Below are 14,514 nucleotides of genomic sequence, written 5' to 3' on the forward strand. Positions count from 1 at the left end.
GCCCAATATGTCATATCTGTCAATCTCTAACTGTGTTACAAGATAACCTGCCTTATTCTGCATACTGTTTGCATTCAAATACACCACCTTCAGTTCCGTATTCGTCACCCTTTTCAATTTTGTTCCCATGTTGCACTTTAACTCATCCCACTGACTGTAATTCTGCCCTATCACCTGCCTATCCTTCCCCACAGTTTCACTACACACTGCATCTAGTTATACACCGACTGCCCCATCCTCAGCATTATCACTCCAATTTCCATTCCCCTGCCAAATTAGTGTAAACCTTCCCCAACAGCTCTAGAAAACCTGCCCACAAGGATATTAGTCCCTTTCGGGTTCAGGTATAACCCGTCTGTTTTGTACCTATTATATCTTCCCCAGAATAGATGCCAATGATCCAGAAATCTGAAAATCTGTACCCTGCACCAATTACTCAGCCACACATTCATCTACCAAATCATGCTACTCTTACCTTCACTGGTGTGTAGTACAGGTAGCAATCCAGAGATTACTACCCTGGAGGACCTGTTTTTCAGCTTTTTGACTAACTCCCTATATTGTCTCTTCAGGACCTCCTCCCTTTTCCTACCCATGTCGTTGGTTCCCATATGTACCAATATGCTTTTTACCCTCGCCCTTTAGAATGCCATGGAACTGATCCAAGGCATTCCTGACCCTGGCATCCAGGAGGAAACATACCATCTGGGTGTCTCTTTCATGTCCACAGAATCTGCATTCTACTCCACTAACTATGTAATCCCCTATCACTATTACACTCCTCTTCTCCCACTTCCCTTCTGAGCCACAGAGCCAGACTCAGTGCCAGAGAGCTGGTTGCTGTAGCTTTCCTTGGTAGGTTCTCCCCGCCCCCACCAGAGCAGTCTACTTATCATTGAGGGGTATTGCCACAGAGGTATCCCACACTGTCTGGCCATTCCTTTTCAGCAGGTCAACAGGTATCTGCCTCCTGAAATTTAGTGGTGACTACCTCCCTGTAGCTCCTAGCTATCACCTTCTCATTTTCCCCTATGAGCCGAAGGTTATAGAGCTGCAGCAAAGACTGTTACACAGTCTTTAATAACAGTCTGTATTAAAGACTGTTCCTTAATACAGTCTCTGTGGAGCTGCAGCTTGGTGCACTTGTAGTTATCAGGGAGATTGGAGGTCTCCCAGCATCCCCACATTCGACACAAAGAACACACCACTACGTCTGAACCCATTCTCGCCACATTAGCTATGAATTAACAGAAAAAAAAAATGCTAGAAACTTATTTAGAAGCCCCACCTGTGCTTTGGCCTGTTGAGCCAAAGTTTGACCACTCTAACCACCGGTGGCCCACCCAACAATGGCTGCTCTGCTTACATCTCCCTTCTTTTTATTGACCCTGTGCTGATTGCAGTCAGCTGAAAAAAGCCTAAAGCACCGAAGTCTCATGATGTATCAACAATAAATGACTTCTTACACTAATTGCAACTTGTTGAAAAGAACAGAAAGCACTGTTCTCTTTAAACCTGGTGCTGTGTCACTAATGAATAACCTCTCATGCTGATTGCTACCCACTGATCATTGCTTGCCTAAGCCTGTTGAGCCAAAGCCTGTCCACTCTAACACTGTCCACTCCAACAGTGGCCGCTCCACTTACACCTCACTTCTTATTGGCCTTTGCCAAGTGCCTAATAGTTCATTATGATTGCAGCCTGCCGAAAAGTTCTGAAAACCCCTGAGCTCTTCTTAAACCTCACGCCGCCTCAACCAATCAAGCGACTGCTCATGATGATTGTTGCCCGCCAATGGGGTTAGTCTAGTTACCTTCCTGGTTAAAAGTGCCCAAGTTGATGCATCTGGTAGATTTAGCAATAGTAATGTAATTGAATATCAAGGGTGGGTGATTGGACTCTCTTTCTGGATGTGGTAATTGCTTGGCCCATGCTTGTAGTTGGAGCTGAGTCCACAGCCAAATCAGCCATGATTTTATTGAACGTGGAGCAGGTTCGACAGGCTTGCTGCTGTATCTTGTGTTTATGCTTCTCATTTGCCGTTGATAAACCCATGCCTGAATATTCTACAGCTCTTGCTACATACAGGAATTAACTGCTTTTTGTGCTTAGGAGTCATTGATGGAAATGAACATGGTCAATGATCAGTAAACCTTTCCACTTCCAACATGATGAAAAGAAGACCATTAGTGCAGCTGCTGAGGATTGTTGGGCTATGAATGTTTCCAGGGGAACTCTTTAAACGGAGACCTGTTGCTGAGATGAATGACCTCCAAAATCACAACGGTCTTAGATCATAACCATCTTCTTCTGTGACTCCAGGTAAAGGCAATAAATATAGAAACATAGATGAGCTGCAGCATTTGATGAACTCAACAGCTGTGGTCAAAATACCACATGTAATATTAATTTCATCTGCTTAGAAACTATCTTAAAGTGGATTTACAATACCTTCCAATTTCAAACAGCTCCGTATAAGCAGATTCAAAATTATCCTTCCATGGAATTCGTGAGTCATCAGTAGTAGGCTCTGAACAGAGATGAAAAGTGATTAGAATATGATTCAATGGCCATTTCATTAATTTACCAATCCACTAATTCAAACAAAAGTGACACAAAGCACAATTGTTCTTGAAAGCCTCTTATAGTCCACTAACTGATCTGGCCTGGAATCAGGTAACTCTTACCACACGAATGGACAGTTTAACTATGGATTTATCACCAAGAACCATTAGGAATTAGAGTAGACATTTTACAAATACAAACGTTGTATATGCAAGCAGGCATGTAGTTTTGAATTCAAGTTTGCTTCATTCAAGTTCAGTAAAGCTTAAGACATTTTACTCGAGCAAGAGGAACGATGGATTAATTTGAAATTTCATAGTATTAATGGTCATGGGAATGCAACAAGAACCCTTAATGAATTTCAACTTTTTTGTCTGTATTTTCAGCTCAGAATAACTGTTAACTTCCCACATTAAGAAGCCAAAAAAATAGAAACTGGAGCAGGTCTTCTGGCCCTGTGATTTTCAATAAAATCATAGCTGAACTGTTAATTAGATTCACTTTCCTGCAGTATCTCCATATTTGCTGGTTACGTTATTATCTAAAACCCTATCAGTTTTGGTCTTGAATACACTGAGTAACTGAACCTACACAATCTTCATGGGTACAGGATTCTACAGATGCAGTACCTTCTGAGTGAAAAAAAATTGCTTCATGTCATCTTTTTCTTGAAAGACTAACCCTTTACTTTGAGATGGTAATCCCTATTTCTGGGTAACTCAGATGCAATTCTGCATCTAGCTTGACACACATGTTAGAAACTTCGTACTTTGTAGTGGCATCACCTCTCACTTTTCACAGGACAAACCTGCTAAGGTAGTAATTGAGGAGTAGTGTGCCATTAGCAATGTGGGAGATGCAGGTTCAGTTGTAAATAAGAGAGGTTTGGATCGCTACATGGATGAGCGAGGTATGGAGGGCCATGGCCTGGTGCAGACAGGCTAGACTGGGTAGCAGGGTCTGTTTCTGTGCCGCAGTGCTCTCTGATTCTATCAAACTGGTGAACCTTCAAAGTTCCTCCTATATTGTAAATGTATACGCCCCCCAGTTAGGGAAATTACTCCTCTAAATGTGTCAGTTGAAGACTCATTCCAGCTCCAAACACTTTGAGCATAATCTCTCTTCTTGTACTGAAATCATCTTGTGATAAAGATCAACATATCATTTCCTGATTGATTACCAAATCTGTATCATTTAAAGTTAACATGCATGTACACTGATATCTGTTCCTTCATTAGGAGTTTGAGGAGATGTGGAATGTCAGCAAAGATTGGTGCAAACTTCTACAAAAGAGCATTTTTACAGGTTACACCATGCCAGCTGTGGAGGCTCCAGTACAGAGGTTTGTAAAAGACTGCAGACTCGCCTTGCTTCAACACTGGCATTGCTTCATCACCACCCCAACCATCGAGGTCCTCTTCAAGAGGTGGTGGCTCAATAAGGTGGCATCTGTCACTAAGGGCCCTCACTGTCTGGAATGTGCCCTTTTTCTCATTAATACCATCGGGGAACAGGTATAGATACCTGAAGATCAACATTCAATGCTTTAGGAACAACTTTCTCCTCTATGCTCTCTGCTCTCAGATTTCTGAATGGTCCATGAATCCATGGATGCTGCAGATTTATTCCTCTTTTACACTATTTATATTTGTAACTTATATTTTATGACTCACACTGTACTACAGCTGCAAAACAGTACATTTCACGATGTACGTCAGTGAAAATAAGTGTGATTCTGATTATGAATGCTACTGCCTCAATGTTTCATTTAAAGATCCATTGCCTTTCTATTTTTTCCTACCAAAGTAGAAAACTAGTGGGAGATGCAGGATCACATTTTCTACATTATTTCCTATGTGCAGGTCTTCATCCATTCATATACAGTACTGTAGATTGTCAATATCACCCTGAAGTCTATCTCCATCTTCCTCTTGTGCCTTCTAGCTTTGCACCTTCAACGAGCTTAAAATATCACAGTTTGCTCTTCCATTCAAATCACTGATGCCAGTGTCAAGATGCTGGGGCCGCTGCATCAAATCTTGTGCATTCACTGGTCACAGTCACTCAGCCCAAAAATAAAATCTATTTGCTTCCTCTCTTCAGCCTTTGCACATCAGTGATTCCATTAATAAAAACCCTTGTAAACAATATGTTACTGGACTATCAGCTTGATCATCAATCAATTTTGTGGCGTTTGCAGCAAAATATCAAGGTAATTGCTAGAAAACTATTTTCCCAACCATATGTTCTGTATAATATTACTTACTCGCAATGTATTCTATATTTTAGAAATCGGCAACATGAACAGAAATTAAAACTATGCTTTGATTCTAGATGCTGGAAATCATTTAAGAAATGATTGACACTCAGGCACTAGCTGTGGAGAGAAAAACAGTCAATATTTCAAGTTCATGGCTTATCATGAAAAGATCATTGACTTGAAATGCTAACAGAAAAATAACAAGTTTCTTAACTTTTCGATGTAATTTCAAAATCTCTCTTCTTATACATTTGATTAAATAGAATGCAGATGCACGTACCATTGTTGCAAGATAGAGTTACAAAATCAGATGGCTCACTTGGTGAGCTGATTCCCCAGGGGTTACTTGCACTGACTCGGAACTGGTACTGACATCCTGGAATCAGGTCCTCAATCACAAGGTAGGTGTCCAAGGTGGATGCTACTGATTGCTGCCATGCCAGTGATCCTAAACATTGAGCACTCCAGAGTTATTTTTTTCCCCCCATTTAAGCACAGGTACTTGTCTCTTGTCAACTATTTTCATTAATTTTTAAAGAAGTCATACAGTGGCTAAGTTATCATGCAGGTATATTGCTGGAGTTTACTGTTGAACCAACTGAACTGAAAAATTTGGAGAAACCCAACATTAAAAAAAAACAAGTTTTATTTCTATATTACTTAAACAATATATTATTAATGTCCAGGCATATTTTTGTATTTTGGTTATTAACACAAAGCCTGTATGTCTCTAAAAAGGTAACAAAGAGATACATAAATTATTATAATTGTTACTTCCAATTTGCATTCTGATACCAACCTCTTGCATTAATAAAGAATGAGGACAATCTCCTGATAAAGCAACAATAACATTTTCCTACTTGCTATCTCAGTATTAGATTTGATATCATGCCTAGATTGTATAAAATGAATAATGCGGTGCTTGAAAGGCAGATAATCTGAATCCAGGAAATGTGAACAATTAAAGTATATATCTAAGAAATATATTGATAATTAAGATTCTGCAAATCATTCTGAAAACATGAGAATTTTAAAGCTATTACATTAGTAAATTGAATATTACTATTAGATTTCTGCAGTTCACACTTTTGATAGGTATTGTCAAACCTGAAGAGTGTGGGTTAATTTATCTTCGGTTTAAAGGCACTGGATAAAGATTTAAATTTCAAATGTTTCTTATTTTAGGAACTGCTAATATGTTTAGTGTACTAAAAATCAAATGGGGAATTTCAAGTAAAACTGACAGGCTTGTACAGATAGTCATGAGAACAGAAAGAGCATTGACAAAAGTTTGATCAGTTCACAGACTCTGGCAGGGAGCAAGAAATACCACACACAAAATGCTGGAGGAACTCAGCCGGTCAGGCAGCATCTGTGGAAATGAATAAACAGTTGATGTTTTGGACTGAGACCCTTCTTCAGGGCTGGAAAGGGAGGAGGAAGACGCCAGAATTAAAAGATGGAGGGGAGGGGAAGGAGGCAAGCTGGAAGCTGATCGGTGAAGCCCGATGGGTGGGGAAGGGCTGGAGAAGAAGGAATCTGATAGGAGAGGGAAGAGGACCATAGGAGTAAAGGAAGAAAGAGGGGACCCAGGGGGAGGTGATAGGCAGGTGACAAGAGGTAAAAGTTCGGAGTGCGGAATAAAAGGAGAGGGAAGGGGAAGGGAATACTTTTTAATTGATAGGAGAAATAGATGGTGACAGTAGTGTAGTTTTCTTTGAGAAAGAGTCATGTAGATGTTATAGGTACTTTAACATTAGAAAAGCAGGAGACTAATGAATGCTAAAGGCAGAAGCCCCTGCATGGTTATCATGGTGCCACTTAGCCTTGGAATTCAGATGGCCAGCACTTCAGGTAGAGTACACTGCATAAACCTTCTCATCTTTTTAAGAATATGCTGGAAAGACTGACTGCATCAGGTGCAAGGGAAAAGATGTAAGACAATCCTGATCAAGTGTCATCCTTAGGCTGGGGTTCGAGAGTGAAAAGTTTTTTTTTAGAAATGGAATTTACTGTACACTTTCAAAGTAAATTACTTATGTATTGATGACAACCATACCATGTTGAGGTAATCATGCCTGAGTCAGTGGTGGAGGCAGATACACTAGTGAAATTTAAGAGACTACTAGACAGGTATATGGAGGAATTTAAGGTGGGGGGTTATATGGGAGGCAGGGTTTGAGGGTCGGCACAACATTTTGGCTGAAGGGCCTGTACTGTGCTGTACTATTCTATGTTCTATGTTCTATGATCAGCATACTTATTAAAATTCTGATAATTTTCATGCACAGACATAACAGGAATATTCAATAGCCTCTAGCCTTGGGCTGTGTGAAATTGCACAACAGCACTCAGCAAGGTTATACACCCAAATACAAAGTTGTAGTATGAACTGGGAACATTTATGAAGTATAAAAATGTTCATCAAAACCTGAGCATTTGCAATAGTACAGTTCAAGTGTCTCCAAGGAATGGCTACGCACATATCTATTTCACTGTAGGGTAGCAAGCAGAGTGGTCAGCAAAATGGCACTGGGACATTCGTAGGAGATGTCCATGGTGAAATCAAGTGCTGAGACCTTTCGTGTGGTGGAAAGGAGATGTTAAGAGTCATGGTGCCAAGAGAAATATAGTGATGGGGGGAGGGGGAGGGGTGTGGGTATGTAGGGGAGTGAGATGCCCTGGACTGACAGTCTTTATGAGTAGTGTGGATATGGTGTATGGAGAAAGACAGTGATCTTGTTTTGTTTAAGCAATGACAGTCCTCAGTGGTCTTCAACAGTAGCAAGTTCAGGAGTGGCCAAGGAAACAGAGGAGGGGGAAGCATGGAGAGAAATGAAAAGCATAAAATGAAGAGATCATAACACAAGAGGTTCTGCAGATGCTTGAAATCCAGAACAAAACACACACAAGTCCCGCTTCCCTCTTCTTCTATTCCCCACTCTGGCCTCTTACATCTTCTCCACACCTGCCTATCATCTCCCTCTGGCACCCCTCTTTCTCTTTCTCCTGTGTTCCACTCTCCTCTCCCATCAGATTCCTTCTTCTCCAGACCTTTACCTTTCCCACCCACCCGGTTTCACCTATCACCTTCTAGCTATCCTCCCTCCCCTATATCCCCCCAACCCACCTTTTTATCCTGGCGTCTTCCCTCTTCCTGAGTTTTTCCAGTCCTGAGGAAGGGTCTTGGCCTGAAACATTGATTATTTATTCATCTCCATGGTTGCTGCCTGACCTGCTGAGTTCCTCCACCATTTTGTGTGTTTTGCAAAGGAAGAAGTCAAGCTGGAAGTCTGAGAGAGCAAGGGCATGTGGCAAATGGGGCCAGAGTGCTTAAAATACTAAGGGGGCCAATAACATTAAAGCAACAGATCAAAAAACATTATGCCTTAACATGCAGAACATTCACAATAAAGTTATGCTATCATGGCTGCAGCTTGGCCACCAATGATAAATGAACATTTTAGGGTATTCATATTTAAGGGAGTTCAGATGAAAATGTAGTTGGAGCTTTCAGGGGTGGAGGAAATTAGTGTAATGATGAGGATAAATGTTGGACTTGGGAATCTACTGGTGGAACTAAGGAGAAAATACATTGGTTGGGTTTGTAGGGGATGGAACTAAACAGACAAAACCCAAAACCTACTAATATTCTGGGCAGAGATGCTATTCCTGAATGTCTTACTGGGTGTATTAATTATTGCAGGACTTTTTAATTTCATTTTTAAGAATGTAATTCTAAAATTACTTGTAATATTATAAACTGCACTAAATTGAGTTAATCCGATCGTCTATCTCTGGTTACGTGAGAAAACGACACTGACATGTAGTATTATGGTCAGAACATAGATTACCTTCTTCCCTGTATTCAACAGTGTAACTGGAAATGGTGCAGTTTCCTGTACTTGCTGGAGGCAACCATCTCAAAATAACAGAGCTATTGCTTCTCTCCTGGGCTATTGGTCGACCTGGTGCTGCTGGAACACCTGAAAATGGGGGAATCTGATCAGAGTGGTAAACAACAACTAAAAGTGATTTGCTTCAGCATTTAAAGAACAGGTAAATGACTTGAGAGCTTTTTATATGAATAGTTGCTGCTTGCAGCAACCTCTTTATCAAGAGTGCAAAGATACTGAGACAGCTATGTTCCCTTTGCAGAATACCCATCTGTAAAGTATTTAGTTTTAACACTAAAACTTTAGCAGTACTGTAGGGCACCTCGTCTGCCACCTCTCAGTTCTATACTACCTCAATCAAAATCACACTGCAGTATTTTGGATAAAGGAAAAATGTTATATCCACATATTGTTTCTGTGAAAAACTTTTAAATCACTACCACCGGCATTACATCACACAGTTTAATAAATTTTGGTAAAGTCCTTTTCACTGAAATTTGTGGATGTGCCAAAATTAGGACAGTTATCAAAAAGACTATTGAAGAATGAATTGGCATAGTTATCTTTGCAAAACTCATACTGCTGCCAACATCCAGATTCTTATTATCTGTGTTGTTCTTCACATAGTAGTTGATTAAACCTAAAGGAATCTATGATGCAAATGTGAAGGGCAGATCTTAGATATGCTCCTTATTAATTCTCAAGCCTATAAGGTCCCAGAATGGCTGAGCATTGGTCTGAAGCATTCTGCTGTATACCATCTACTAATGATCAGTACTTTTTCATATTGATTACTAATAGCAATAACAATTGATAAGTGATGAGGGACTTTGAAGTGCAGTCCTGAATGACATAGTAACATAGTAACTAATTGAGTTAGCAGCTTCTCAAAGAACATAGCTTCAAGGCACTGACAAGTGATAGTAAATCAGCATGGAAGTGTAATTTATTTGACTTCCTCTTCACTAATCATTAAGAAGGAAAGAGCAGTTTTAATTCAAATGAAGCGCCGTCTTCACACTGATAGATGGTGGATGGGACAGCAGCTCAAAAATAGGAAACTGTTAGGATCTATGACTACCTAACATAGCAAAATGAAATCAAACAGAATGGCTTTGCAGATACTTTATCAATGCAATCAAGCAAAGCGATATATCCTGAGAAAATAGAGGGGCAACAGCAGGAGACTGAAACTGTGGTGCCTAGCTGGTGAAAGTAAACCTACCCAAGACTATATGAATACTAAAAACAGAAGGAGAGTGTCACATATAGACCCTAGTCATCTCAAATCCAACAGATCTGATCAAAAATCTACTGATATGCCCATGGTGGCACACAAAGGCAGATACCTGGAGGCTCCATGAATACAGAAGGCAAACATGAAATACTGGCCATCATCTTTGCCCAGGAGTCCCAAATAGATGGTCCATCTCATTCTCATTTGTTAGAAAATGCTGACTGAGGCCTGTTGGCTGGAGCTCTGGGTCAATGAATCTCTGTGACTTCACTAGGATAGTCAAAGGCACAATGTCTGCATGTCCAGCAAAAAATTTATTCTTGTTGATGAGAGGGCATGAGGGTAACAGAGATTAACTTTACGTTGCAGATGTAGTATAATCAGAATCTATAATCACTCTACAGTAACACAGTTGAGTGAGTAAAGATAGCAATACATTTGCTCAGGAAATAATGAGTTCAAAATGGCGCTGCATTGTGACCTTTGTTGAGGTCATGGCTCAGTTTTTGTTGATTTTTTTAAGAATTTTTTTTGGTTTCATGGGGATAGTTTTGGGGACAGAGATGGGATTTAGGAGTAAGTTGAGGGTTTTAAGGACATGGATATTGGGGAATTAGAGGAATTAGAGGACAGGCCAGAGTCTTAAGTCTCTGTTCTGCATTTAAAGGATGCAGAAGTGGGATATTTGAAGACCAGACCGGGATATTCGGCCAACAAACCAGCATGAATGGAGTCTGGTGTGTAGGTTAGAAGGTTAGATTGTCCCCTTGCTTTTGTTGTCCTTGCCCCTTGAGCTGGTAGAAGTTGTGAGCTTGTAAGATGCTGTCTAAGGAATTTTGATAAGTTGCTGTAGTGCAGGGGTTCCCAATCTTTTTTATGCCATGGATCCTTACTATTAACCAAGGGGTCCGTGGACTGCAAATTGGGAACCCCTGATAAAGTGTGCCTGCTAGACCTGTTATGTACAAACTGTTGCTTCTGTGTTTTGGTAGTGAAGTCAGTGAGTGGTTGTGGATTGGGCCTTTCAAGCAGGTTGCTATGTCCTGTGTAGCGACGAGCTTCTTGGGTGTTGTTCATCCAGTCAAGAGCAATGTATTCCATCACACCCCTGACTTGTAGATGTTGGACAGGTTTTGGGGAGTTAGGAGGTGTGTTACTCACCACAGGATTCCCAGCCTCTGACCTGCCCTTCTAACCACATTTTGTATATAGTTCCTCCAGTTCAGTTCCTGGTCAATGGTAACCTGCTATGTTGATATTTAATGAGATAAGAGTACTTTACATAATGTATTCTGAGAAGGAACAGTTGTTTCATAAAAACATACCAATGGCGATGCTTTCCTGCTTTTACATTGATATGTATTGCATAATAAAAACAGCAATTTAATCCACCAGAAACAAACTAGAAGAAAACTGACTAGATGCGGCCTGTCCGACTGAGTTTGTCTGTTTGTTTTCTTTTGCTCAAGATTACAGCTTCTGCAGCCTCTCGTGCCTCTGTGAAAGACTGATATCCATTTTGAGAATAGAAAAAGAATCAAAAAACATTAAAAAAAATCCCAAGATCTCATTAAATCTCCTACCTCTCACTTGAAGACTATGTCCTCTTGATTTTGAAGAGGAAATACATCCTCATTGGTCATTCTTATTATTGCGAAATGAGATTAGTTTATCCTATTGAATATATCATGATAATGAAATCCTTTTCTTCCTGCTGAAGTATGACTGATAAGTTAGAAGAGTTCTGTATGAACCTAATTAAAGAAACATTGGCCAATACATTAACTTGGGGTGGCACAGTAGCATAGTGGTTAGTACAATGCTTTACAGGACCAGTGACCTGGGTTCAATTCCCGCTGCTGCTTGTAAGGAGTTTGTACGTTCTCCCTGTGACTGCGTCCCCAGCTTCCTCCGGGTACTCTGGTTTCCTCCCACAGTCCAAAGACATACCAGTTGGTAAGTTAATTGGTCATTGTAAATTGTCCTGTGATTAGGCCAGGATTAAATTGGGGGATTGGTGGGCAGCACAGCTCAAAAGACAGGAAGGGCCTATTCCGTGTTGTATCTCAGTAAATTAAATCAATATCATGCTACAATGATCTCTTTGCACTTTTGTTTAGATATTCCACTCCCACCTGCTTTCTAGATACTGTTCTCAAACATAAATTGGATCCAGGCTGCCATCATTATCCACAATTCAAACTCGTCAATTGCTAGCTGGCTCATACATCAGAACAACTCTGTTTCTTTAATATCCCGTAAGAAGACTGGCAGTCTCATACAGAAAGATTAAAAACTTCTTAACAGAATAAGTCATAAACAATGATTTGAAAAGATTTTGTTACCCTGCACTTTGACTGTTGCTGAAGATGATGCTGTTCCTATTTCATTCACTGCCACACAGCTGTATATTCCACTATCTTGAGGCATGATATTACAGATTTTAAGCATAACTTCCCCAGAATCACTATGGGAATAAAAACACAAATGCATTCTTTTACTGAAAGGAAAACTAAATTATTTTCATAGGCAATTCAGTGAATCATGTGAAAGAATACAGTATACATTTGTGAAGATAATAGATCTTTCAGTTCAAAGTCATTGATGCATAAACTCATCTATTTTGTATACAGATCCTATCCAAAATGCCTTTTTTTACTCAACACAACTTACTTAATTTCTTAAACAAAAGCTTCTATTTCCAAGAGTATGAAGTCCTGCGCATTTTTCTCTCAGTCATATGAGGTAAAAAAATTGAGAATTAACGTTATCAATTGATATCAATCAATGCGATCAGTAGAGTGGGAGCTTGGAATTGGCAAAAGAGGATAAAAATTATATTTATTTGGAGTAAGCAAGTAATCTGGCCTGAAATGTCAACTGTTCACTCATTTCAGGAGATGCTGCCTGGCCTGAGTTTCTCCAGCATTTTGTGTGTGTTGCTCTAGATTTCCAGCATCTGCAGAACCTCTTGTGTTTAAGTAATTCTAATGCTCAATACCTAAATCAAAACCAATCTTAACTGGGCAGGTAGGTTGTTAAATAGTCATCCAATTTACACTCACTGATGTATGAGTATAATTACCGAACAGAGAACTTATCCACTGCTTTAGAATTGTAGCTTGATCTGTTTTAGCTGAAGAGCTCTCTTAATCTACCAACTGAGTCACCCCTTTTCTGGAAGTGAAGCAAATAGGAAAATCATTTTACCCTGGCGAGTTCTGTGAGCTGCCCGAGAGATCATAGAACATAGAACAATACAGCTCAGGAACACACCCTTCGGACCACAATGTTGTGCTGAACTAGCGAAAAAGTAAATCGAGAAAACCCCAAAGCTAATCCCTCCTACCTATGCAATGTCCATATCCCTCCATCTTCCTCATATTCATGTGCCTACCTGTCCTTGCCACCTGCTCATGGAAGCAATTAAAAATAATAATATCACTATACTCACCTGATAAAAACTGGTGTCATGTTAAAAATCAAACGAATAAGTAAACTACAGTAAATGAGAAATGAAAAACATTATTAAAAGTAACATCAAAAATATTTTGAAAACAATGGGTTGAAAAGAGAACAGGAAGACAACTTCGTCATCTCCAGAAAGAGGTGGGACGGTAGAGGAATGCAGGAAAGAAGAGGAGGGAGGAGATGATACTATCGAGATTGAGGTTTGGGCACGCAGGGTTAAATAGTACATTGTTTTTAAATGAAGAAACAATAATGGGAAGTGTGAGCATCATAATCAACAAGAGATGGTTGAGCATGTTCTGGTGAGATTTCCAAGATGTAATCAAGACAGGGGGTGGTTGATTTTAAAATTACCACGGAGTAAAATACAATTCAGGATTAATAATATTTTTGCAGAAAGAATCACAGGATCATTACTTTAAATATTTAGTGCAGTTCTTTAAGAATTTTTATAGAATTTGTTACATATATATATGTAGGATTTAGATATCATACCCATACTGCAGTTCAGAAGGTGACTGTAATGAACATTAAAGCTGTTTCTCAATTGCCATTAAACTTCAGAAGAAGAATCACACCAACTTTGTTCACATTTCAATTGACTGTACTTCTCCACATTTTAGATGTTAAGGGAGCCATTGAAAGAGGAACACAAGGATGTTGAGCAACACACACAGAATACTGGAGGAACTCAGCAGGCCAGGCAGCATCTATGGAAAAGAGCAAATGTTTTGGGCCGAGATAATTCTTCAAGATAATTCTTGAGATCTCTTCTCAAGCAGAGTCTGCAATGAATGAGTGTGAATTGGGCAAGTATGAATCAGTGAGTCTGTTGACCAGTCGACCAGTTCCACTAGCTTCAAAAGAATGAAATATCAAGTGAGGGACATAAAAGGTGCCAGTAGATTTGATCTGACACCCTGATAACATGTGAAGAGAGTGGATATGATTTCCTCTTCTGTGATGCAGGTAGTGGTTCTCAGGATATGTTCTCAATGTGCTGTCATGTTGCTCAAGGCTCTCTTAAATAATTGTAGCCATCCCTGAAGAGGCTTTTAGATTGTTCTTACCTTCGGAGAGGCCAC

The 14,514-nt window shown here is 39.9% G+C and overlaps 1 protein-coding gene across 1 annotated transcript in view; it reads right to left on the reverse strand.

The window, feature by feature from the left end:
• Window positions 1–14,514, reverse strand: part of kalrna (kalirin RhoGEF kinase a) — a 734,185-nt gene that overhangs the window by 14,839 nt on the left and 704,832 nt on the right. The window contains exons 55-58 of the mRNA XM_072261937.1: window positions 12,304–12,425; window positions 8,680–8,811; window positions 5,106–5,273; window positions 2,452–2,530 (exon numbers count right to left, since the gene is read on the reverse strand). Of these exons, the coding sequence (XP_072118038.1) occupies window positions 2,452–2,530; window positions 5,106–5,273; window positions 8,680–8,811; window positions 12,304–12,425 (501 nt within the window). The remainder of the gene's footprint in view (window positions 1–2,451; window positions 2,531–5,105; window positions 5,274–8,679; window positions 8,812–12,303; window positions 12,426–14,514) is intronic.

This window comes from Mobula birostris, chromosome 6, assembly GCF_030028105.1.
Source record: "Mobula birostris isolate sMobBir1 chromosome 6, sMobBir1.hap1, whole genome shotgun sequence".
Lineage (NCBI taxonomy): Eukaryota > Metazoa > Chordata > Chondrichthyes > Myliobatiformes > Myliobatidae > Mobula > Mobula birostris.